Source organism: Kogia breviceps, chromosome 5 (assembly GCF_026419965.1).
Source record: "Kogia breviceps isolate mKogBre1 chromosome 5, mKogBre1 haplotype 1, whole genome shotgun sequence".
Taxonomy (NCBI): Eukaryota; Metazoa; Chordata; class Mammalia; order Artiodactyla; family Physeteridae; genus Kogia; species Kogia breviceps.
In genome coordinates, this window is record NC_081314.1 from 65970210 (window position 1) to 65997887 (window position 27678).

General features: G+C 36.0%; 2 protein-coding genes across 8 annotated transcripts in view; one reads left to right on the plus strand and one right to left on the minus strand.

Moving 5' to 3' along the window:
• Positions 1–2642: 2642 nt before the first annotated feature.
• The window catches only part of DCUN1D1 (defective in cullin neddylation 1 domain containing 1), a 30818-nt gene continuing 5782 nt past the window's right edge, over positions 2643–27678 (minus strand). For 3 of the 7 annotated variants that reach the window (XM_059064553.2, XM_059064555.2, XM_067034099.1), the window contains exons 2-7: positions 20581–20797; positions 18933–19101; positions 16610–16740; positions 6822–6904; positions 6489–6585; positions 2643–5148 (exon numbers count right to left, since the gene is read on the minus strand). In XM_059064553.2, coding sequence (XP_058920536.1) covers positions 5069–5148; positions 6489–6585; positions 6822–6904; positions 16610–16740; positions 18933–19101; positions 20581–20797 — 777 coding nt within the window. In that variant the 3' untranslated portion in view covers positions 2643–5068. Of the gene's footprint in view, positions 5149–6488; positions 6586–6821; positions 6905–7025; positions 7136–10063; positions 10089–10169; positions 10252–16609; positions 16741–18932; positions 19102–20580; positions 20798–27678 lie in introns of those variants that run through there. The other 4 variants (XR_010840695.1, XR_010840694.1, XM_067034100.1 and 1 more) reach the window with 4 other exon arrangements.
• LOC131757243 (adropin-like) lies at positions 25041–25271 on the plus strand. The gene has a single exon (XM_059064557.1). The coding sequence runs from the start codon at positions 25041–25043 to the stop codon at positions 25269–25271; it is 231 nt and encodes a 76-aa protein (XP_058920540.1).

Consider the following 27678-nt stretch of genomic DNA (forward strand, 5'->3'; position numbering starts at 1 on the left):
TCAAAGGATTCCAAGTACACACATCTCTAAACCTTACTGATCAAATATTGCTCTTTAAGCTCTGTGTCATGTAACTATGTGACAAAGCTCACTGTCTAGAGCTTTCCTTAGCATTTCTCCTTAGCCATTTTGTTTTCCCCTAAACTTATGCCCTACAGTGTTCCTTTCCATAAAGGCACCGCCCAAGTTTTCCGTTAGATCCAAAGTTTTCTTAAAATATTTCATAACCTGAAATAAAATTTTAAGTAGTTATATTAAACATCTACCTAAATACATATATACATTCTAAATATAAAATGAATATTATCCTTTCTTTGCTTTGTTCATTAAGCCACTCACATGCTGCCACCTGGTAAGTTTCCAAACTTTGAAACAATGAAGTTTCAAATCAAGCTTTGTTTTCACTATTTTGGTTAAAAATTATTGTTTGTTTTAAACTTATTTGATGGATTCTGACTCCATCTTTTCCCATTCCACTGAAAAATCTGCCAAAGAGGTAATGTTCAATTTAAGCTAGTCATTAAAACAAACATTTAACCAAACATTTTTTCCCCAAACCAAATCTCATATGAAACGCCAATAACCTACAAGAGATAAAATAGAAAGCTTCCAACCTCATAAATATAGCAGCCTCAAGGTATGGCTTGAAAACAAATGCTTTAAGTTACAAGCTACACTGACTTCTGCACAGCACAAATACAAAAAAGGTAAGCTGAAAATACATAAGCAATACTTTTAAGAAAAACTTGGATATACTTGATTAAAAATATACTTTTTAGGAACTCAATTTTTTAAATGGATTAATTATAAAATGATTCCCCAAATAATTTGTCTTTAAAACTCCATAAGTACTTTTTGGAAATTCCATCTACTACAAAGACTGTGCACACTTTATCATAATTTCCTTATTATGACAGATTAAAAAAAGACCAACGAAAGAGAAGTCAAAAGCCACATGAACATAAAACACTGAGCCTAGTGGAAAAGTGTCAAATAAATGAGTTTGTCAGCAAGAAATGCCAATAACCCAACAGGCAGTAAAGAAAATAGATGGCAAGAATGCTCTGGTAAAACCATTTATGTAACTGTATTATGAATTAAGAAAAAAAAAAAAAGCAGGACTATCTGCCTCCAGAATCGGGTACAAATCAAGCAAATATTCAACCAAACTAGGGACAAATAGTAAGGGTAAACCTGGAAAAGGGGATTTGTACTATTAGGAATTTTCAAATTTATCAACTACAAAATATAAACCCCTTCCCCTTCAGAAATCAAAGGTAAAGGTATCATGATATATAACTTCACCACATTTCTATAAAATAAAAATAGAAATTACTGCTATATGATTGTAAAAATGGAGGCAAGTAAAGAGTTCAGAAATATACTCGTTTATAATCAATTAAATGATGAGCCATAATTTGAACCCTAATTATCACATTATGTAGAAATCACAATTCAGGTATTGCGTCCTCAGATATTAAGTTATATGTTAAATAGTTCACATTTTAAAAACATTTTATCATTACATTATCAAATTTGATAAAATCTTATCAAAACATCTATGTATGCAATATAAATCATATTGTTAAAAGTATAAAGTAACATTTAAAGAAAACTGCTGAGGTGTCAAGTAAGTATTTTCTATTAAATATACACAATTTAACATTTAGAACTCCATAAATTAATTCTTGCTAAAAGTTGATTCAGGTTTACAAAGGCATACTTCGTGAACTATAATAAATTTCCCCAGCACCACTTTCCTTTTTTTATTCCAAAATTCTTTCATTAGGTTTAACTTTCTTCTGTCATTCATACGTATAAGTTACAGAAGGTTTACAATACGTAGTCTTCATCGTAACATGTTTTTAAAAAATCTAAGCAAAGTGCACATTAAACTGGCTACAACTACTCAAACCTCTTGATTATCATCAAATAAAAAATAGATGAACACTTCATTCACTTAAATCTTTCTGAGGAAAAAAATAGTATACCTTGCTTAAATAAGAATTCCCCAGTAAGCATATTATATAAAAGATTTCCCATATTATTTTATTAAGTTTTCTTTCTCTCATTAAAACTTTTTAAAAGTCTAATGAAGAACACACTTACAAAGCCATATTACACAACTACAGTACTGTTAATTAAATAAAGCAGCCCAGTATAGTTGTAAACATTTTAAATGTAGTAAACAGGACTTGGCATGTCTTTTCTCCCCAAAACTTGCCATTATAATGCTCTTTCCATAAATAATTATCCTTTCTGGAAAAGTTTTCCGGTATATTTTAGTCTTTAAAAGTATTACACTGAAATAATATGTGAAAAGATTTAGTCATGGCAATTTCACTGAAGCTTTTATTGCCTCTGTTGGTAATATGACAGGGATGTAAGAAACACAATTGAACTTACAGAGATATGCAGATGATAGTCACTAAAGATAATCTTGATCTCAAGTATTTTTATATGTGGGCACTTCTAATTTTATACACTTTACTATTTAAAAAGCATTACATTGTAAAATGTGTACCTGTTTTGACATTTGGCAAAAAGGAAACTGTACCTGTGGTTCAGTTTAAAACAAAGAATCAGCATGGGGAGTTTACCAAAATGAAGACTGAAACACTAATGAATTAAAGCAATTCAAGTTTTTGTGTGTGTGTGTGTGTGTGTGTGTGTGTGTGAGCATGTGTGTCTCTTTCAACCTGTCAATCTGTCTCTTTCACACACACTCACACACACACGGCCATTATGTGTAAGGATTTTTTAGTACAAAATATTCCCTGTAACCAGACATGTATCCTCAGAATAACCACACCACATTAAATCAGTCTTCTCTTTTCAGCCCTAGTAATAGTATTGTTTAATTCTAAGATGCCATCATAGAGTTAACATCAACCTTAACTTTTATGCTACATGATTATATTCAAAGCTTTATGTATTTTTGTTTATAATTACATAGTAATTATAAATGTTTAGTACCAAACTGATGACAAACATTATTTTGTTGAAAAGGTCTTGCATTTAAAAGGAAAAGTCTGTAAAACCCAAGGCACTAGGCCACGAATCAGTATCAGACTTTTATGAAAAACAATTTATATTGGGGAAAAATAGCTAATCGGATCTCATTTCAAAACACAGCATACTGGAATTAATTAATCAATTCAAAAACAATACCATAACTCAAAATCTTCAAGACAGGAAACAAAATAGTACATTTATATATATATATCTTTTTAAAATTTTTCATAATTGAAGTTCCTCTTAATATTTACAAATATGAAATCAGGAAATACTGAAAGCAGCAGGATTCTTCTTTTTTCTTTTCATTTGTAATAACCAATTCCAGTAACCTGAATAGAAATTTTCAAAATTTTCTTTTGATAGAATCATTCTTGAATTAAAGTTATGATTAGAATATTACTATCTATGGGGAAAGCTTTCTAGTCAATTTCAAAATCATGTAAATAAAAAGTAGTTTTAATATATCATTGTTTCTTAAAATCATTTCCACATATACCTTATAATGTACTGCTATTCTGAAGTACATACCTTTGATAATTTCAGCATTAGAACTTAGAGTGCCTGGATACACCAAGCAAAATCTACTCCTGCTAAAAACCAGTCATCCAATATCTGAAATTTTACATTTTTTAACCTGCCTTATAGAAATGTTTAAGAAAGCAATAAACCCTTATTCACAGGTCAAGAAGTGAACAAATAAATGAGCATTTTCAGCATGAAAGCAGTTCATGGGTCTTGTAATGAAGAAAAAAAAAACATACAAGACAGAGTTCTGCTTTGATGTGAAAACTGAGCTAATCTGAGTGAAACAAACAACAGCAGAAATTAAATAATTTACGAAAATAGAAGCCAGATTGGTACTTTGCATCAAGTGCATGCCTGCTTGAAAATCTTTGCTCCTGAAATATTTGGCAACCACAGTGATTAGCAGTTAAAGCAATTTCAACAAAATAAGTCATCAAAAATGGACTATTTGTCTGAAAGAGCAAGTACCTATATTATAAGAATTGAACTTTATGGCTCATTACAACCATTTTCAAAATTTAATTCCTACTATCTTCTTATAAATTAAGAGAATTTCATTTGTGTTCCATAGTGCGCTGACCAAAAAAAAACCCAAAAAACAAAAATAAACCCTCATGCCTAAATTTAGAATATTGTATTATGTAGCAATCTAAAACATTCAAAACAAATTAAATAGTTTAACTTACTTGACAGGCATATAAGCATTTCAAAATCATAATGAAATCCAATTATGGAGTGCATAATGTAGACAGGAGTAGAATCTAACATTATGCAGATGTTTTTCTAAATAAAACCTCCTGTAAAACAACTATATATAAACATGGGTAAGATTAAGTGCAGACTAGTTCTGTGGAACATTCTGAAATAGAGGGTCTAAAACACAGTAAATTTGGGTAGGCACACCAAGTTATCCTAAAAATTTTTCACGTTGGTTATTTTGACTTTTTTTTTCAACAGATACTCTACTCACGTTAACAATACATGTGATTTGCCAGGAAAAAAAAAAAATCCCCCCATACCAAAACACCATTCCAGATCTGGTACACTTAAATATATCACTCTCACTGGAAGTGCTATCAGCATAGTCTTTGCAACTAGCCCAAAGCATATATTTAAGAAGTTTTTATAAATTGTGATGTTCACATGTTTAATTCTTATGCCAAACTGTTTTCTGATGAAGACAGCATTGTGCTTTATGCAAGAATGGAAACTTCAAAATAATCACCATAAAGCTTCTAAGACTTATGGGAGAATAAACTAGGATGGTCCACAGATATAAGATGAAATCCACAATGTTGGAATAATAAATGTTTAGAGCGGCCCAGACTAGAAGACAAGCCCAAACCACCATTAGAAGAATGAAATACGATATGGTCCAAGATGTATCCTTAAAGTTTTGTCTCAACCCTCAGTCTGAATTGTGAGGATTGATCTTCAGTTCAGTCCAGCCAGCAGAAATTGACTGTGCAATTTTCCATTGTATTTATTGTACAGACTATGTACATTCTAGAAGGTTCCTTTAGTGCTACACTGTTGTACTTTTTGTCCCAGCAATTTGAGGGCGTGCAAATTCCACAAAGTCATCAATAAGAACAGGCCATGCTCCTGTGGGGGGGGATGGGAGAAAGGAAAGAAAGAAAAGCTGAAATAAGGCTAACATTTTAATAGAATCCTTTACTTTTTAAAAATATCTTCCCCTTAATTGTTAAAGTATGTCATTATAAGTATTCCCACTGATAGGACTTCCAAATTTCTAGCTCTTTAGAGTCTCTACCTAGAATATTCCTTTCTCTCTTCTCTATTATTCCAACACTTGATAATTCCTTGAATGATAAAAAATAACCCTTCTGGTAATTAATAACATTATGGTTTCCAGAAGGCCACTGAAGTCAGGCCACTGAACTAATTTGGTCAAATCTGACCTTGATATGATGACATGCTGCCAGTGCTGCTGAAAGCACAGTAGGCTGGAGTTAATCTTTTTTTGCACTTTGTGGCAATCTTACAAAGGAAATTGACAGCAAGGTTCAAACTCTAACCTATTTCATGATAATAAATTATTAAGGATTTTAAATTACATATATGCATGCCTCTATACATGCCTCTTCTCTATGCCAACCTCCAAATCAGGAAGTTCTTCACTTTTGTGTAAGGTCTAACAGAAAGCACAAGTATCAATTATCAGTCATTTCTCACTTCTTAAAGAAGACAATACATGACAATGAAAACAAAGATAAGCAAATAACATTATCTTTGGTTACATTAAGTAGTTCCAGGACACTTTTAAGGAGACCAAGGTTACTAGAGATTTTTCAAAGAATACCTCTGTCTATTCAACAATATCAAAAAAAAAAAAAAAAAAATCCTGCTAATTCTCAAGGGGAACTAGGTAAGTATGCGTGAAGAAACGAATGTAAATCACTGCCAGTTCCAGAAAAACAAAAGCACATGTCCTGATAGTGGATGGTAGAATCACCCTTATACATAGATGAAGAAACAGCAGAAAAGCAGTCAGTGAATATTTACTGAATGCCAAAAGTACTACAGTAGGAAACTAAAGTCCATTTCCATTTGGATAAGGTCACTAAACTTAAGGAGTTTACAATCAAGTTCACAGACAAAACAAACAGACAACAATAAAAAATACATATATAAGTACTATAAAAGTACATTAAGAAAAGAATAGGTTCCTAAAGTAAACTGAAAATCTAAAACATGGAAGAAAAGTACTCATGTCTTTCTGGAAGACATGAATACACAGAGTTGGTATTTAAGGAAACAATGCAGATTGGTAAAGAGGATGAAAGCATTTCATACATTCAGAAGAGCACAAATAAAAGCTCAGAGGAGGGAAATCTAAGAAAAACAGAAGTAGAGAAGTTCAAGAGTGTGTGATAAAAGAAGACAAATTTTTCAAAAAACTGGTAGAGCAAAATGTTCATTACCTTCTTCATCATAATTAGACATGTCATCTGCAATCATTGTACTGAAGTCTAAAAGAAGATTCCAAGTATCTTTTGGTATTGATCGTTTATGATGTTCCTATTAAAAAAAAAAAAAGCATCCAAATCACTAAAAGGTTTCAAAGAAACAGTCCAGATGATGCCAAATACAAGAATGCAAAACGACTTATGTAATAAAATTCTGGAAATCAAATTTTTCATTCTATGTCCATTACATGCTCTGAAATGAGTTAGTTACGCTTTAAAATGTTAATTTATCTTCAAACAAAGCAAAAGTTTAGAGAAAACACCGAACTGCAGAAAATATGAACTTACCAACAAAAATTTATTCCATAAGTCTAAGAATTTAAATCTTCCATTAAGCACTAAATTCCAGTAGGCAATGGCCATTTCTAGATCTGTAATATTAAAAATAAATTATATACTTCAAATGTCAGGAATATTTGTCCCTGAAAAAAAAACACCAGGTAAGACAAAAGATAGCCTTTAAAAAAAAAGGCTTGTGTCCTGCATACTTACATAATAAAAATTTCCTATAGAGTTAAGTCCAAGCTTTGTATCCTGCTTCCATCACAAATGATTGGTACCTTCAGGGCAAAGAAGGATATCACTTACCTCATAAGGGGTTTCTGAAGTTTAAATGAGATAACATAGGTAAGCATGTTTGACTAGCTCATAAGTATTCAAATATTAATGTACACCAGTGTTTCTTGGCCTCAGCACTTTTGACATTTTGGGGCAGACAATTTTTTGTTGTGGGAAGCTGTCCTATGCATTACAGCATTAGTAGCATCCCTGGTCTCTATCCACTAGATGCCAGTAACAGTTCTGCCCCATCCCCAGTGGTGAAAACCAAAAGTATCTCCACATATTGACGAAGGTCCCCTGGGAGGCAAAACTGCTCCCAGCTGTAAATCACTAAAGTACACCTATAAGCTGTAACGCAAAGAATTACTACCCACAATCCTAACTAATCTTACACTCCAAGTGGTTGGCTGACTGATCCTCAAGGAGACCATTAAGAATATTTAAAAATTTAGGGCTTCCCTGGTGGCGCAGAGATTGAGAATCCGCCTGCTGATGCAGAGGACATAGGTTCATGCCCTGGTCCGGGAAGATCCCACATGCTGCAGAGCAGCTGGGCCTATGAGCCATGGCTGCTGAGCCTGCGCGTCCGGAGCCTGTGCTCCACAACGGGAGAGGCCACGACAGTGTGAGGCCCGCATACCACAAAAAAAAAAAAAAGAATATTAAAAATTTAAAGTTAATAATAAACTAAGATTTGTCTTTTTAAAAGTTTGATGAAGAGGATATAAATGACTATTTAACTGGTTTTGGAGCCAATAAGGATAAAGAAGCAATATTACCACATGACAAAAAACTGTATCTGTCATAACAACAGAAAGAACTATGATCTCTTTCAAGGAACTAAAGTAGTTAGGTCAAGCTTCTATGAGTAAATTTACATTTCCAGGTCAGGAAAAATTACACCCCAAGTAACTTAAAAGTCCTTTTAGATATGATCTCCAAACTACTCTGGATAATCTGAGGAATCATGAAAGACTAGGAAAGACTCCAAAAAGGCTCACATCCTATCTGAAAAAAAACATATAGGACATAAGGCAAAAAATCCCCCATCTTCAGTAGACCCTAACCTCTTCAAGGATAGGGACTACATAACCCCAAACTAGCAGACTGAAACACACAGTAGGCATTCAGAAACTGCTGAATGAACAAGTTCCCTGTGGTTCCATGTGCAATGTACTTACTTTCAAATGCATCATTATGTCTTCCTTCAAACTCAATGGAAAAGGTCCCTCTTCTCCCATCCAAGCCTAAGCCCCTAACACCATTATTATGGATCCAATATGCCATCCTGCCTTTTCAAGGAATCTGGTCTACTGATTAATTTTCTTTTCTCCCTGTATCTTCAACTTTGCCCTGTCTTCCAGCTTTCCCCTCCACAAAGGAACATGCTCAAGTTATCACCTATCTTTAATAAACCTTTCTTGTATCTCTCCATTCCCTTACAAGCAACCCTCTTTCTCCTTCCCCTCACAGATCATCTTGAGAGAGTACATTATTTTTAATGTGCTCATGAAAACATGTCTGAAAGTCAAGTTCAGATCCCCATGTTTTAAGAGAACTAGAAATATGACAACAATCCCTAATCACAATTCCTTTTTAATCTTTGCAGTCTTTAAAGCTGTATACCAAATATTCCTTCCAGGTTCTTTAATTTTATTATTTTCTTTACCAACCAAACACATAATTGTCTAGCTTAAGTGCAGTAAGATCGCTGTTATTAGCACATATAGTAGGATTTGCTGTTATTAGCATGCTTAATATCCTTCTTCACTTCAAATGCATTAAATTGACACTAGTTTATTAACACTAGTAATAAACTAAGCTTATTACTAGTGTTAGCATTTTTTTCCCTTTTCAATTAATTTTTAGAAAATAAGGATGAGAAACAATGAAATATTCAAATAACTGTAAACCATGAGACACCTATAAATGCCCATTTCTCAGCTGATATACTAACCTAAGAATCTTACAAGAATAGGAGTGTACATATATTATGTTTGAAAGTTCAGGTAGTTAAAATAACTTTTTGTAACCTACATTCATTGTCCAATTTCCTCACCTACCACACATTTTAATTCTATAAACTAGTGTCCACCTCCATCACTCACCCCACTGAAAGTAATCTCTAAAGGGTCACCAAGCCCTTCTGGTTGCCAAATAAACCTTTGAGTCCTTAATTTACTTGGCTCTCTGCCGTGTTTGACAAAATTGAATACACCTCCTGGATGGAACTGTCGCTTCTTTCAGCTTTAATGGTATCACTTTATTGATTTTCTTCTGTCCTCTCTGGGCTTATTTTCTTTTACTGCTCCTCTTCCTCCATTTGTCCATTAAATGTTGATGTTCTATGACACTGTACGTCAGCAATAACCACCTCTACTTCTCCCAATAGATTTTTCAAACCTTTACCTTTTTTCAAGTTATACGCTCAAACCATCTCTAACAAGTCCTAAATCTGAAACTGCTCTTTCTATATTCTAGATTCTTACATCTAATTGCCTAAGAACATCTTCAACTGGATATCTACAAACAACTCAAATTCAACAGGGCTCAAACTGAACTCATTATCTTACCTCTATAGACCTACCATTTTCTTTTCTCTCAATGAATGTCATCACCCTAGTGTTTCTCAATGAAACACAATTTTTCATTGTAAGGAAATGAAGTCCTATGCACTGCAGGTCATTTAGCAGATCCCTAATCCCAGTAGAAACCCTCAGTCATTATAACAATACCAAATATACCCCCCTACATTTCCAAATATCCCCAAATGGGGGTTAAGACTAACTTCCTCATCACACTTTCAATCAAAGCTTTCTCATTTTGGCTTCTAAGTACCTTTTAAATCTCTCTCTCTTCTCCATCCCTTGCTAGGGACTATGCTAGGGTCCTCTTCATGTCTAGCTAAATCACTGCAACAGCTTCATAACCAATTTCTTTTCCTCTAGTTCTGCCTCCACACCTTTTAAAGGACCACACTGCTTTCAGATGGACCTTTCAGGCATATAAATTTGGTTTCACTTCCATGTTAAAATTCTTCAATGATTAAAACAACAATGAGATACCACTACACACCTTTTGGAATGGCCAAAATCCAAAACACTGACAACACCAAATGCTGGCGAGGATGTGAAGAAACAGGAGCTCTCATTCATTGCTGGTGGGAATGCAAAATAGTACAGCTACTTTGGAATAGTTTGGCAGTTTCTTACAAAACTAAACATACGCTTACCATATAATCCAGCAATCACACTCCTGGGTATTTTCCCAAGTGAACTGAAAACTTATATCCACACAAAAACCTGCACATGGATGTTTACAGAAGTCATAACTGCCAAAACTTGGAAGCAACCAAGATGTCCTTTAGTAGGTAGACAGATATATAAACTGTGGTACATCCAGATGAAGGAAAATTATTCAGTGCCAAAATGAAATGAGCTATCAAGCCATGAAAAGATACGGAGGAAAACAAATGCATAATAATATTATTAAGTGAAAGAAGTCAATCTGCAAAGGCTACATACTGCATGATTCCAACTATATGACATTCTGGAAAAGGCAAAGCTATGAAGAGAGTAAAAAGATCAGTGGTTGCCTGGGGTTAGCAGGGAGGAAAGGATGAACAGGCAGAGCACAGAGGTTTATTAGGGAGCATGAAACTTCTCTGTATGAAGCTATTATGGTGGATACATGTCATTAGACATTTGTCCAAACTCATAGAATGTACAACATTAACAGTGAACCCTGGGGGAGGGATAAATTAGGAGTATGGGACTAAGACATACACACTACTATATATGGAGTAGAGAACTAACAAAGACCTACTGTATAGCACAGGGAACTATACTCAATATCTTGTAATAACCTATAATGGAAAAGAATCTTATATGTATCCCATATATATATAAAACTGAATTACTTTGCTATACGCCAGAAACTAACACAACATTGAACATCAACTATATTTCAATAAAATTTAAAAAAGAAAAAAGAGTGAACGCTACTGTGAATTTGAACTTTGGATGATAATGATGTGTCAATGTAGGTACAACTGTAACAAATGTACCATTCTGGTGGGGATTTGATAATGGGAGAAGCTATGCATGTGTAGGGGAAGCAAGTAGCTGGGAAATCTCTGTACCTTCTGCTCAATTTTGCTGTAAATCTAAAGCAGTTCAAAAAATAAAGTCTATTAACTTTTTTAAAATCTGCAATATTTCCTACTGCCTTCAGATAAAAATCTACATTTCTAGTCAAATGAACTTACTTGCAGTTTCTCAAAGGTGCTATGTCTCTCACCTCTAAGCAACTGAACTTGCTAATCTCTCCACATTAGAGATGGCTTCTTTTTCTTCTGGCTTTGAAAACATATATTCATTCTTCAAGGCTCAAAAATTATAATCTTTGTGAAGACTTTGCAAACTCACCCAGACAGACTTAAAGATGTTCCTAACTCCATGCTCTCAGAGCAACCAGCCAATAAATGTTTTTGGATGAAACAGGAATATTCAAAAAGATTAATAAGTTATTATTAGGAGCTGAAACACATAAGATTAAGTTGTACAGGGATAAAATGTCAATTGCCACAAGCATATGAAAAACTGCCCTTTAGGGAATTCCCTGGTGGTCCAGTGGTTAGGATTCAGCACTCTCACTGCCAGGGCCCCAGGTTCAATCCCTGGTCAGGGAACTAAAATCCCGTAAACCGCGCGGTACGGCCACACACACACGCACACACACACAAACGGAAAGGAAGGAAGGGAGGGAGAGAGGAAGGAAAGGAAGGAAAGGAAGGAAAGGAAGGAAAGAAAGGAAAGCTGCCCTGTAGTTAAAAATGTCTGAGTGACAAAGGAATAGCCAAGCTAGAGAGAAGTGGTTTAATATAGTAGTTTAGCCTCTTAAATCTCAACTCCACCACTAATTAAGTAGCCTCGGGCAACTAAATTCACCTCTTGGTAATTCAGTTTAAAAAAAAGGTAACAGTACCTACTCTCATAGGGTGGTTGTAATAATTAAACGAGTGAATACACCTAAAACATTGGAACAGTGCCTGGTAAATAACGTGTCCTTACTATTACTACTGTTTATTTTTAATAATTTTAAAAATTATTATTATAGATTCTGAAGCAGTATTGGAAAGAGAACAAAGTCAACAATAATGTAACAAGAAGCAACAACAGCAGTTAGAATAAACAGAAGAATAACACAGAGAAAAAGACACAAGCAAGTCCTAATAATAATATTACCTAAAATTGAGATATTTGCAGAATGAATCCTTAAGCCCTTATAATAAAATTAAAAATGCAAACAGAGGTAATCCCAGTGTCATTTTTTCAAACTGAATCAACAATGGCAATGTGCTGTTTCATAAAAGATGATCAACTGAGTGACAGATGAATATGGAAATGAATTGAGACTGGATCCAAACACCATCCCTAAGGGGAACAAAATGTTGCCAACTCACTAGGGAGGATGAATGGGGATTTAAAATCCTATTCACAAAGTCTTAATTTACCTAGAGATATCTATAGTTAGCACAACATAATATAATAAAAAGAATATAAAATGTGGAATCAGAAGATCTGAGGTTGAGTCCCAATTCTACCAACTCTAAAGTTATGTGACCTTAATAAGTCAGCCTCTCTGACCATGAGTTTCCTCATTTTTATGACAAAGAGGTTTTTTACTTAGCTCAAGGGTTGTTATGAGAAGCAAATGGGATTACGTAAGTGAAAATACACATTAAAAACACTCTATAAAATTATTTCTGAATATTAAATAAATGTTTAACAAGTAATGTTAAAAATGTTTAAATCAACTGCACAGGTATAACATTCTAGCTGAACCAAAACAGTTCATAAGAAAATAGCCTACAGACTTTAAGCAAGTTCAGGATGGTCCTAAAAATACCATGGCTGTAAAAACAAATGTAATTTTTGAACAAATTAATAGAATGAACAGTCTCACAAGAAATAACAGACCCATAGTATTCTACATTAAACAGCCTCCTTCTGGAGTATTAAGTTCAGCTTCAAGAACTCTATTTTGAGAGAAACTGAGAAATTGGAAATGTTATCTAGGGGTGACAGCAATGGAATAACAAAGGTCTTCTCAAATGAAGGACAGTTAAAATTTGGAATGCTGACCTGAAAAAAAGGAGAAGGGATAAATGAGAAAAAAAAAAAATGGTTAGACTTCCTTTGTCCTGCAGCAAAGGTCAAATAAGAACAATGGTAAAAGTTATAAAGACAAAGATGTTAACTTAATAAGGAAAAACTTTGTGATAGCAAGGAAGAGTATTCTGTGATAAGAATGGACCACTTTCTAAAACAATGTGTGTTCAATCCCCGCCCTGTATATTCAAACATAAAAGCTAAATGAGCATCAGGTACAGGTGCTACTTTGCATAGGTTAGATTTAACACAGGACTTAGGAAATCCCTTTCAAATTTAAGATTCAGAAGACCATCAGAAATGGCAGGTGACTGAAGCAGATGGTGACAGAGGAAGTACCCTATCCTAGTGTCACAAGAAATAAGGTTATAGAAAATGAGAAAATATGGAAAACACCAGCTCTCATTAGAATTAGCACAGCTATTTATAAATAAACCGCAGTGCTGTCACTGTCACTCTTTGCCAATTTGTTTGGGCCTCACCTCCTCTCCTACAATCTCCTAATTCCTTTCTGCCAAATATTATAATTTAAGAGCCCTGTGAACCCTTAGAAAGGCTGTCAAGAAAATTGTTTTCTTTTTAATTAAGTTCTTCAACTAAGCAAGTCATTACATTTCCTGACACCCAATACCAATGCAAAACAAAAAGAGAAATTATGATTTGTCTTTTATTACATTTTTTCTTTTTTTTTTAATTAAGACTTTTTTAGTTTTAGGTTTATGGAAAAACTAAGCAGAAAGTACAGAGTTCCCATATACCTTTACCCCACCTGCCCCCCATTTCCACTATTTTTAAGATACTGTTTTAGTATGGTATATTTCTTATAACTGATGAGCCAATATTATTAACTAAAGTCCAGTATTTTATATCAGGGCTCACTCTGTGCTGTATATTCTATGGTTCGGGGCTTTTTTTAAAACAATTTCTAAATTGTGGTTAAATACACATGAAATCTATCCTCTTAACCATTTTTCAGCATACAGTTCAGTAGTGTTTAGTTACATTCACGGTGTTGTACAATGAATCTCCAGAACTCTTCATCTTACAAAACAGAAACTCTATACTCGTTAAACAATGTTATATTTTTCTTAAGCTCAATACTTAACTACATAATAGAATAAAACATAATTTTAAAATCAAATTCTTCAGCACAATATTTTTCTCAACTTTTCCTGTAATCTAAAATTCCAATTTACCATCATATATTGATATATCGAACAGCTACAAAAATGTTAATTTTGCTTTATCTTCACCAAATATAATAAAAACTAAGATTCAATATCAAGACTACATAGTCACCCAAAAACATCATTTATTTTGTGCTCTAGTAAGGGGTAGGGTTATAACTAAGGAATAGGTCCAGCCCCTTTAAATCAACACTTGAGATTCAAAACATTCTCTCTAATGGTATCAAAACACTGTGCTACATTTCTAAACACAAAGAAATAATTCTTTTAGTATATACATGTAAGTTCGAAGACGTTAATTGGTTTTTATGTGTGGGAAGAAAAGAGGAGACTAGAAAAACGCCCAGTTAACTTGTGGCCACAGATACAAGATAGAGAAGCTAACACTAGGTATCCCAGCTTATTTTGCCTGCAAAATGAAGAATTTTCCTGTAAGAATAAGATGCAACCTAAATTAATTGGAAAGGAGACTTCATTATTTCAAATTTTGCTTAATAGGTATTTTGTAAATCTTAATTCAGTCACATTTAGTCACTCTTTAGGCCAATTCTCAAATACAAATGTTGTATATTCATCCCTTCTACTAGCTTTCAGTCACTTCCTCAGTCTAATTCCTATTCACATAATCCTTTTCTCAAAGATTTTTTTCTCTCTGATCTAAAATATAAAGAATGATTCGTACAAGAGGCTCCTATTAGCCTCTCCAACTACTGTATCTTCAAAATCAAAAACTCACTTCCATCATTGGGTAAGTTATTTAACTTGCTGTGCCTCAGTTTCCTCATCTGCCAAATAAGGATAAAAAATGTCTAGCACTCTATGACTGGCACATGGCAGCTGGTGAATTACTGAATGAAAGAATGAAAAACTCATAAAGTTGGTAAACACTAAATGAGGCAGTGTATGTAAAGTATTTAGCACACTGCCAGGCACACCAAAAGCTCACATTAAATGGCTGTTACTGCCACCATCATCTTCAGTGCATCCCCATTGCCCATAAATTCCAATTTAAGCCTTTCTGTCCTGTTTTTATTTTTTTAATTTTTTTTTTATTTTTATTTTTTGCGGTATGTGGGCCTCTCACTGTTGTGGCCTCTCTCGTTGCGGAGCACAGGCTCTGGACACGCAGGCTCAGCAGCCATGGCTCACGGGCACAGCCGCTCTGCAGCATGTGGGATCTTCCCGGACCGGGGCATGAACCCGTGTCCCCTGCATCGGCAGGTGGACTCTCAACCACTGCACCACCAGGGAAGCCCTGTCCTCTTTTTAAAAGAAGCCTTATCTCACCAAATTAAGCTCCAAACAAACATTCCCACTAAAATCAAATCATTTTCTCTCTTCCACAAAGAAACCAAGCTTATTTCTGAAGTCTTAGACCTTCATTCATAACTATCCTCTCCCTGGTACATTTTTCATCATCCCTTGCCCAAATATCAAATCCTTTAGTTCTCATCACTTCTTGCCCAAGAAGTATTTCCCAACCATTCCTGCTTTTACTCATTTCTCCTTTTATCTAAAACCCTCACACTCATATTTATTATTTTGCATTATGTGCTGTCTACTTTTTCTGAATAATCTGCAAATTACACTGTAGCTTTTACCTCCACTTCCCTTAGCCATCCCCAAAGCAAATGTGTGGTTGTTTCTATAGTATAAACTGACTGATCTAAACTGTTAACAGTAGCTATTTCTGGATAAGATTATGAATGACAATCATTTTTTTATTCTTTCTTATAGTTTCCAAATAATTCACACCAAAAAAGAATACATTTATCTGGCATTCTGTGACTCAGAAATCTTACAATGCTATTTCAACAGATATGTAGTGAAAAACTTAAGATCCTAAGATCCTATAATATCTTCTGAAAAATAAACGATCAAACATACGTACCTATGTCAGTGGAATTTTAACAACTATTTTCTGTATTGTAGTTCTTAAAAAAAAAAAAATCAGTTCACATATAGTATCCAGGGTAACCCTGTTATTGAATAGGTAGGGTATTTTCTGATTAACTAGAAGTTCACTGTTTCTCAGTATTTTTCAGTAACTGATAATGACTTTATGCTCAAAACAGAACTTTCTATTACAAACGTGACGCTGTCAATGTACTTGAATATATTTGAAACACCAAATATAATTTTTTAAAATTCTTACCTAATCCTTTTTGTCCTGGATTCTTTGCAAAATTAAAAGTAAACTGGTAAAAATCCTTAAATCGTCCTGGTTCTTTCAATTCTTGTTCCATCTTGGGTATCTGGGCCTTTAGTTTTTCTATGCTGTCACATCTATATTGTAAAATTAAGTTTATAAAAGATAAACTTTTTCACTATATATTAAGAACATTTATTCCTACAACAGTTTATATTTCATAGAACTTCTTTAAAAATCCATTAAATTTTCTTTTTACATTACATAAACAAGTATCGGGTTAGATGGAGGAAGAAAAGATCTGGGGTGATTAAATGTTAGAAATAACTATTTTTAAAAGAAATGGGCTATTACTTTTAATTATGTAATTCACTGGACTGTCAACACACCCATAATGTAGAAGTCAGCTGTAGTGAATAGATGAGAATGTATAGTAATCAGCTTTACAATCATCAGTTCAAACTGTAGTAGATATTCCTTACATGGTAACAAGTCACATGTCTTTGTCCCAACAAACTGAAAGCATAGTGTTTTGACTAGGTGAGAAAACAAGCATTCCTCTTGAAAACTTCTTGATATATACAAAGTATCATAATAAACATCATCTCCAACCATCTCCAACTGAAGTTACCTCAAATCAATATTAAACTTTCTCTATATGTGCAAAGCATTCAATTTCCAAGGAGCTGAAAGGGTCCAAGTAACAAGTCCTACTTTCCACATAACAGCCATAAGGTAGAAATCTTCAATCTGTTATAGATTCCACAAACCAAGCATTCCACTTTTTTTCCTTCAAATCATTTTTGCTTTTATGTTCCTTCCATGCTCTGTATATAACACCTCGCAGATTATTAGTTTTTAAATTAAAATTTTGATTTGGAAGTTCATTACAGTTTACACGAACTCACTTTTAAATGTAAAAAAAAACAGAGAGTTCTAATGAAACCTGTCCTAGCATAGAACATTTCAGCAAGTTCAGGATAAGGCTGGCTTTGGCTGTAGAACATAGTGGCTAGGCCAGTTATTAATTTATTGTCTCTCAGCTTTAAACTCACCCTTCTTTGCCCTGCTTTGTGACTATCTGCAGTGGACTACAAATTGTGAAACTTCATTTTTCTTGCCAGCTGGCTATTAGGTTCTACCAAGAGAGGGCGATGAAAGGCTGGAAGAGGACGAAGGAACTTTTCTTATCCCAGTCTGTTTTCTGCAGAGAGCAAGGGTTTCAGCGTGTTGGGAGGTCCCTGCAGTGTTCACCAATGGAGGCAACTTGCATGGCTCTGCAGCAAGTGGCCCCTAAGCGAGTTTCTTCACCAGAGAAGCAGGCAAGGCAAGGAGCGTTCTCCTACAGCAGCTACGCACTGTTTTCTGCGGTCGGAATCTCAGCCTTGTGGAGATCCTCTTAAGTGTCTAGGCTCCTTCCTTGTTTCCTTCCCTCCGTTCCAGGGGTGATGGCAGCTTCTTGGAACTGCCACCTTTGTTATGCTTAGTTTTCTTTTACCCCATTTACACAATAAAACAATTTTTTAAAGGTACCCTGCTCAAATTACTGGTATGGTTTGTGTGTCTACCTTGGACCCTGACTGATTACAATGTCCCTCAGGCCCAAGAATCAGAATGCCTGAGCCCAAATCCTGGCTTTAATACTACCTCTCTAGTTTCTCTGTACCTCCGTTTCCTCATTTCTAAAATGCGGATATAAACACCACTTCTCTCACAAAGTTGTTGTGAAGTGGTAGGTGAAGTACTTATTTATTACCATAGTTCCTGAAAGAAAATAAACATTCAAAAAGTGTTTAGCTATTATCATTCAAAAGCACCCACTAAAAACAGAAAGGGCAGCCTGTTACCGATCCACAAATTGAATACTTTTGGAGCTTCATCAAATACAGACAACTAAAGGCCACAGGTAAAACTGCTACCTGTGATTTTTCAATCTATTTATACCAAGACATTTAGCTAATCAGTTGTCCAGGTCTATGCAGAACAAAAAGTGATTAGTAACTTCCAAGATTTTAAATTCTAGTAGTTTGTTTATAAATTCAGAGTTCACAGCCTCACATTAGGAAATAATTTAAAACTTGCTCATTTCACTTACCCATGTAAAATATTAAAGCATAGTAATTTTAACATTAGTCAATCTCCCTTAGAAACAAATGATAAAAGCATAGTGCAAATAAAGTAGGTACTAACTACACAAATAACTTGACATGGGAAGGAACTAGCATATTAGCCCATTTCTATCTATAGCAATGTTTGGGGGCACAAATGTCAGTTCCACAGTAATTCTCACAGTAATGTACCTAATTTCCTATGGTAATTATACACTCACCCTAATTCTGTCATGCCGTCCATGAACTCCTGTTTGGAAAACTCGCACTGTGTTGCTGCTCTGAACTTCCACGCGATGATCAACACACTAATGCTGGCTGGATCCAGTGCCAGGTCATCACAGAACTGCTGTATACCATCTATTCCAATTTTATTTTCATCTTGAGGATCTTCAAAAACAACAATGCAACATGAAATCAGTGCCATACTTTACTGTGCTACTCCTGAAACTGAGAAAGGTATTGCTTTATATTCCATTTTTTTTAATGATCACAATAGACCAAAAATTGGAAGCAATATTACTCTATATTTTCCCCCTGTAATATTTAAAGCCACTTTGCCCCTGAAACAGCATTCTTACAATTAACGCAAGATATATATCCAGATAGGCACCTGATTTTTACGTCTCATTTATTCATATGAAAAAAGTTCCATAATTAACACACATTCAGAAAATGAGACATTCCTATATAGGGATAAAGGATTTTTACTGAACATAGCCACATTTTACAGAGGCATTCTAAACAGTATTATACACAGAAATTCTTTTTTTCTTAAAGTTCATTTCACTACAGAAATCACTTCTTAAAGAATATCGAAAAAAACAAACTCTGCAATTCAATTTTAATCACAATACAAACATCTGTTGTTCAAATTAAAGAATATCAATATTTACTTTTCAGAGAGGAAAAATTTAAATACGAATACAAGAAGAAAGAGGCACTCATACACTGTTGTCAAATATGATTTGCTAACATCTCTAGGAATAAAAAATTTGCACATCCTTTGATTTTGGGGGCATGAGCTACGCATAAAATATAATCCCACTTTTGGAAAAATTTTGAAAGAACTCTGCATATATATTTCTGCATAAACATAAAAGACATAGAAAGTTGGACACCAGGCTATTAAATATTGGTTCCCTCAGGAGAATAAATAAGCAGAAGACAGAGAAACTATTAACTTTTTCTTTATTCAATCTATTCTGTGTTAACTTTTTAAGTGTATATTACTTAATAATTATTTAAAGGTTATTAAAATTATTAGGCAGGTTTTCTTTTTTTTTTTTTTTTTTTTTTTTTTTTAAACATTTTTTTTTTTTTTTTTTTTTTTTTTTTTTTTTTTTGGTTTTTGTGGTACGCGGGCCTCTCACTGTTGTGGCCTCTCCCGTTGCGGAGCACAGGCTCCGGACGCACAGGCTCAGCGGCCATGGCTCACGGGCCCAGCCGCTCCGCGGCATGTGGGATCTTCCCGGACCGGGGCACGAACCCGCGTCCCCTGCATCGGCAGGCGGACTCTCAACCACTGCGCCACCAGGGAAGCCCTAGGCAGGTTTTCTTAAAATCCGCTCAGCTGAGTTTTACAAGAAAATGAGGGAAAAAACCTAGTCCCCCAGCCCCCATTCTCAAATTGAATCACAAAGGAGGAAAGGGGGGGCGGCAGATAAAGGGGGAGGAAATAAAGACACTAAGAAGAAATTTTAGTGAAAAGAGGAAAATAATTTTTCAGATTTCTTAAAGTAATTCTAAGATCTAAAGAGCTCTGTATCCACCCAATTAATGGTCTCTGTATCATTTGATTTCTCACAAGAAGCACGTAAATTTGGAAAACCTCATTCAAAATATTTAAAGTCACAAGCAAACACTCACCTTTGTATCTATTGTATAGTTGTTCTAACTTCTTCCTGTCCAATGATCCTTTTACACTCTCTCGTATATAAAGTTCAGGATTTTGGAAAAAATTGTCTGTTGCAACATCTAACTTCCAGTCATTTTGAGACAGACAACTTACTGCTGTTTTTTCACTAGATTGTGTGAAGATCATAAACTGACGAACTTTATCCTTCTGCGATGATTTCAACTTGTTCTATTGAAACCAGAAAATAAACTGAAACTGTGTAACATCACAAAAGACTATTTCTATACTGCTGACTAAATCATTTTTAGTAGTACTTTTTCCTCATAAAATATTAAAACGTTTAGCTCAAGACTTATTTTCAATCTGTTAATCAGAAAGACAAATTTTTAAAAAATCTAAAACACAAAATTGGTATCATTTTGGGAAAGAAACTAGGAAAGAGGCAAGAGAAGTTCACCCACCCTGCATTTCTCCTAAAATTGGGTCCTGTGAGCATGTACAAAGAAAGTCTCTCGAAGGGAAGGAGAGCTACTCTCAAAACCTTAACCAAGCAACAAAGCTCTAAGGGATGCTTAAGGAGTGGTGAGGAAGACCACCACTAATGTCACTAATGGTGACATTATTTAGCCAGTCAGAACAGTCAAGTGACCCTTGTAAGGGTCAATGAGAGGAACAATGAGATTAACAGGTATTTGTTGCAGTCCTAAAACCCATTATAAAGGATATGGGATGCAATTCTCCCCAACCTCACTCCCATCCTACCCCTTTGTTTTCTTGCTATTTTTACCAATGTGAGAAAGCAATAGAATGTGAGAACTCTGCATTTCTCCTAACATGTCCAGGAACCAAGATAATTATCCATAGAATTTCCTCATATTTTCAGTCAAATCAGAAGCAGTGAAATATGAACAAGTACCCCGCATCCTCCCAACAAAGGTAATTTTTAACAGAATTCTCTCTTTTTTACCCTGAAAGAATCACCCCATTCCCTTAGCCTGAACCTAGCAGACGTTCTCTCTAACCAGCCTCCCTACTGTAATAACCTCTCACTGGCCTTGTGTTGACACATATTCATCTCTCATCTGACCTAAGCCCTAAGCAAAATGAAGCAAGGCAATTAGGCCCTCCACTCTCTCCCAGTATCAAGGGCCATGTTCTTTTTCTCCTCTCAACCAAGCTGGTCTCCTGTGCAATTTCAGCCTCTCCAGTATTACTCTTCCCTCTTGCAAGTCCTTAATACCATCTCTCAGCAAAATACTTGGGTTCTTCCTGAGCTATTATTGAAAATGAAGGGGAAAAAAGCATGTGAGGAGGGCACACATTAATAGATACAGTGTTCTGTGGTTTAAGCAACACATCTGAAAACCCCAGCATTTTTGATCTGGCCCAAACTGACAGATCACAAACCTCAACCACCTGATTGTACAGATGAGAGAACAGACCCCAAAGGTTAAGGAATTTGTTAAAAAAAATCACCCAGGTTATTATTAGTAGAAATGGGACAAGAACAGAAAGCTCTCATGAATCTGGGTCTTAGTAATCTTTCCATAAATCACACTGCTTGCTGTACATATTTATAAACCTTTTTAGGTTTTCAGAAAAAAAGGCTACCAAAGATATAAATATTTCTACCTACCACAGAGTAAAAATAAGACTATGCAAAATCAAATATGAAAACCAACCCTATCTTTTATACCCTGGAGTCTAATCTGTCAGCCATACTCTTCTCTCTCTGTAAATACGTTATTGCTTAGGATTACAGATTAAAATCTCAATCTCTGTTCTCCATTAAAATTGAGAAACTATAAATTCACTAACCTCCCGTTATTTCACAAATAACTCTACCACTTCTGGACACCTGGTAACTCATATCTTATTATGCGACACATCTCTCAAATGTCTAGGAGTCTTCCCTCTTGAAAAGAATCTCCTCAAGATGTTATTCAATTGGAACAAACCCACAATGAAATCAAATGCCAAGGAAGATACCTGTCTTATTTTAATATACTGTTTAACTGAAAGGAAACCACTTTGATTTCAACTTTTGTTACTGAGAGCTATTTTTAAAATTAGTATACCTTTCTAAGAGATATAGTATACATAAGAGATACAGTATCTAAGAGATACAGTATACTGACATATGTTTTAATCCTTTGAAGAACAGAGAAGTACTTAAGTGTCACTATGATCATCACTGACCACTGTATAATGCTGTACAAAGTACTGGAGATTAACCTAGAAGTATAACAATTACAGGCTACAACCTGGAAATTACTTTATAATTAAACCTGACATAACTTCTCTGTATAATCTTTTTCCATTCTCCTAAAAGTTAAAGGCAGCAAAACAATCAGGATTATTGGGGGTTTTATCATACAGTATTAAATCCAGTGTTCTCCCCTGAAGCTTGAATCAGTTTTGTTGATGAGAGGGAGGAAAAACACAGCTTAAGCCACTTCTGCAAGCCTAAAAGAGTTGTTCACTCTACTAATGACTTCCTGTTGGAAAGCAAGATATTAGAAAATTGGGGGGACCAAGTTAAAAAAGTCTTATCCATAAAAACTAATAACAAAATTATGTAAGCGAATTCTTTAACTCCATTTCGTATCTTATTTGAAATAAAAGTATACGTAATCAGGCTTCCCTGGTGGCGCAGTGGTTGAGAGTCCGCCTGCCGACGCAGGGGACACGGGTTCGTGCCCCAATCCGGGAAGATCCCACATACCGCGGCGCGGCTGGGCCCATGAGCCATGGCCGCTGAGCCTGCGCGTCTGGAGCCCGTGCTCCGCAACGGGAGAGGCCACAACAGTGAGAGGCCCGCGTACCACAAAAAAAAAAAAAAAAAAAAAAAAACCATATGTAATCAATAATGTCTATGTATACGCAAATAGAAACTATTTTAACTGGTTTAAATTTCCAGTACATGGGGCAATATCAATATATTTTAAGAAAAAGCGTTGCAGCTACCCATTTCCAACACAACAACACCACAGAGGCTAATGAGTGATACCTCACAGAGAACTGATAGTCTGAGTTCCTGCTAGGCCAAGTAGTAATAAGCAATTCTATTTCTGCAAAGTCTGATAAGTACCCTCCGCTTTCTTGTACTTAAAATGTACTCTGACCATTTCTCTGTCAGCTCTCTGTGCCTAGAATAAATCTTAACACTTGCTCTCCTACTACGGAGGATGTACTCAATTCTGTAGTCCCAAAGGCTGTCCTAGAGGAAAGTTGGAGTGGGCTACACAGACCTGCCCTTTTCCCAAGCCTATTTAGGAGAGCTACAACACTCCCACCCCCTTTTCCCAGGCCACAAGAGGGCACCAGGCAAGGTGTTCTGATTTTCTGAGTACAGCTCAAAGGTTTAAATTTCTATCAACTTAGGGAAGAGAAAAAGGATATCTAGCCAGCAAAGAATTATTTTATAGGGGATGAGAGGGTGGATAGAAAACTGAGGTGGAAGAAATAACAGATGGGTTGTCTTTGTTTCTACTACAAACCCAGTGGGTATCTTCCTAAGAGCAAAAACATATGACAACTACAATGATTCAGCACTCAAATGTAGTACATACTATCTAAGACTTATTTAAAAGGAAGAACTAGAGTGGTCATTAAATAAGATTAGGCAATACAATCTTCAACACTCAAATGTGAAAACTACCTGGAGATTATCAAATTTTCAAGGAAATTCAATACTGGTTAAGTATGTAAAATGTATAAAATACAGAATATACCCTGATTATTTATAATTCTAGCAAAAAGGGGGTGAAGGAGAAAGGAAGAAGGGAGGAAAGAGGGGGAAGGAGATAAAGAAATGCTGTCTTTTGTAATAGAAAGCTAATAACTGAATCAAAGATTACCAAAGTTAGAAATACTATTATTATAATCTAAACAGTAAAAAGCACCTACTTACTCATCTTTCCAAAATAAAAGAAAATCTGGTTATCAATATACATTGTTTAATACTTAAATCTAGCATGTTTGCAATTTTTTTCCACTCAAGAAATTTAAGAATTACATTTAAAATAACAGTTTATCTGGGACAAAATAAAATCAAATACTTTGGATGTAGCCAAGTATATAGTTAAGTGTATGACCACTGAACTTACAAAGTCTACTGTGATAGAAGAATAGGGATTCAGAAAAACTATAATAAAAAAATAATGCTGCGCCCCGGGGAGCGGCCATGGGGAGGGCCGGGGGAGGGGACGTCACTCCTGCCCGCCTCCCACTGCCCCGCCCCCTACCCGCAGGCTCCCGAGCAGCAGGCACCCAGCATCCCACTGTCCGGGACCCTCCCACCGGGCTCAACTCAGGCTTGGAACTGCAGGTGATCTTCACTGCCCGGGAATCATGGACAGGACAGCCTCCTTGGAAGGCCGGCTATACCAGAGTCCCACCTCAGCATGGGCCTTGCCGTCGAGGCAGCTTCTCAGTCTCTGCTTGTCTGAGGGTGCTGGCTCATCATGGCATGGGGGCAGCCATCTCCCAGGGGGCCCTCACTGCCATCATCTGCAACGGCCTCCTAGGCTTCTTGCTGCTGCTGCTCTGGGTCATTCTCTGCTGGGCCTACCACTCCCGCTCTGACAACATCGACTCCCTCTCCAAATCCAGTCCCAACTCCAGCCCTGGCCCCTGGCCCGAGAAGGCGCCACTGGCCCAGAAGCTCAGCCATGAAGGCAGCTACCTGCTGCATCCCTGAAGGCCCAAGGCCTAGCCCAGAGTCTGGGACTTAAGTCCACCCCACTTGGAACCCGGAATCAGGATCCCAGGGTCCAGCCAGCCTGGGGTCCAGAACTCAGAATCCAGTCTGTCTGGAGCTGAACCCAGCAGCCCGGAGTCTGGTCAGCCTGGCTCCAAGAGGGGCTCTGCTGGCCCTCAGTAGACAGGCCTGGGGTCGGGGTTCATGAGTTGGTGCTAGGGCCAGGGCCATCTGGACTCTGCTCCATCCCAGCGGTTGGGGCTGGGTCCACCGCCCCCTAGGCCAAGCGCCTCCAGGCCCTTGAGGATGGGGAAGCAATCCATGGCAACAACGGCAGGGTGTCCAGGCTGGACCCCTTCTCTGGTCCTCCTACTGTTTGCTGGGTAATAAATGGCACTACGCCTTAAAAAAAAAAAAGCTCATAAAGTTATAAAATTCCTCTTAGAAGTATTTCCATCAAGAAAAACAATAAACATGAAAAATTATTTTCTAGTTAAATAAAAATAATTTTAATGGGTAACATTTTTAAATGCAAAAAATTAAGATTCATTATTTCTATTATTCTGAATAGAATCTCACCCTTAAGTTTCAAATTCTGTCTAAACTCCAGAAAAAAAGACACCAAGGCCTTTATATTTTTAAAGGAATTAATTTCCTAACTCAATTCTAGTTATCTCAGAATTTGATTAATCTAGCTCACAAAAGACAATGTTTAAAAAATCAAACACTGTAATGATCACCCATAATTTTCATTAAAAGCTCCGTATGTTGTTCTCATGTGTTTACCATATGATTAACAGTTTAACTTCATCTGAAATTTAGAGAGCTGGTTTAAGTCCAGAAAATCATACTTTCCACATATTCACAGATTATAGGTCTGAAGTCAAAAGTACAAGAAAAATCAATTCAACTAACCAGACTACCTATTCCTAGAGAAGACTTTCACCTAGGGGTAAAGTTCTACCAGAAAGCCAGGCTAAGAATCTGGGTAGGAGTAGCTAGAAATTCTCTTCCCTTCCACCTGCAGCAGAGAGGTGAAGAGTACAGACTCTCAAATCAAACTGGCAGGATTTTTTTTTTTTTTTTTTTTTTTTTTTGCGGTATGCGGGCCTCTCACTGTTGTGGCCTCTCCCTTTGCGGAGCACAGGCTCCGGACGCGCAGGCCTAGCGGCCATGGCTCACGGACTTAGTTGCTCCGCGGCATGTGGGATCTTCCCAGACCGGGGCACGAACCCGTGTCTCCTGCATCGGCAGGCGGATTCTCAACCACTGCGCCACCAGGGAAGCCCAAACTGGCAGGATTTTAATTCCACCTGTGCCTCCTAATTGCTGTGTGACTTCGGGAAAATTACTTAATCTCTGTGTGCTTCAATTTCTTCATTTGTAAATAGAGTGTGAAGGTTATCTGAACTAATTCAAGTTAAACTCTTAGAACTGTAACTAGCACATAGTAAGGACTCCTTACAAGTCCACAAAGAATATATTCCAGAGAAAAAAGTAATTTTATGTAAATAAGAAAGAATAACAACCACCATAATCAGAACACTGGCAGCTAACGTTTATTTGAGCTCCTACTGTGTGCCAACTCTGTGCTAGGTATTTAATTATTAACAATTCTGCAAGGTGGTTATCATTGATTCTGTTTTACCAATGAGGAGACCAAGCCTCAGAGCTCGTTTTATCTAAACAGACTTATCCAAAAAGTAGCAGAGCCAGAAATGAAACCCTGGTGCCTGGCTTCAAGGCATGCAGTTTTCCATTTCTTCTACATTGTTGTCAAGTAAGAGAGAAAACAAAAAGGGCAAAAATGCAACCACCGAGTAATTACTGTGTGCACTGGGGAGAGAGGGGAATTGTGAACAATATTTCTTCACCTATTTTTATAGAAAAGTTAAATAAGTAATCAACTGACCTTTTCCCTTTCAAATGTAAACAATATGCATTCTGACTAAAAATTGCACATTAAGCATTCCCTTACTAACTAAAAGACTAATTTAAGGATAGAACTTCCTTTCAGGGTTTTTTGGGAAGTGGGGAGGGGAGAAGAGGTGGATTGGTTATTTTTAAGATAAGTAATTCATCAGGAAGAAAAAATGTGTTTATAGTCCTGTCATAGTCTATTTTTTAAAAGATGGCCAAAATCTATAGCTTTAACTATACAGAGGTGGAAAATTAGGGGCACTGAAAGATAGGGTTTCCTTTTCCAATGAGAAGGCTTGAAACCCAGAGGGGGGAAAAAAAACATGTACAGGTTATAGCCAGACAATATAAGCAAATGTATACAATTTCAAATATTAAGCAAAACAAAAACCCAAACCCTCAGTATTCATGTAAATTATAATCTGCAGTTTAGAACAGTTACTCATGGTAGGCCTGTGGGTCTTATCATCATCCCTAAACTTCCTGC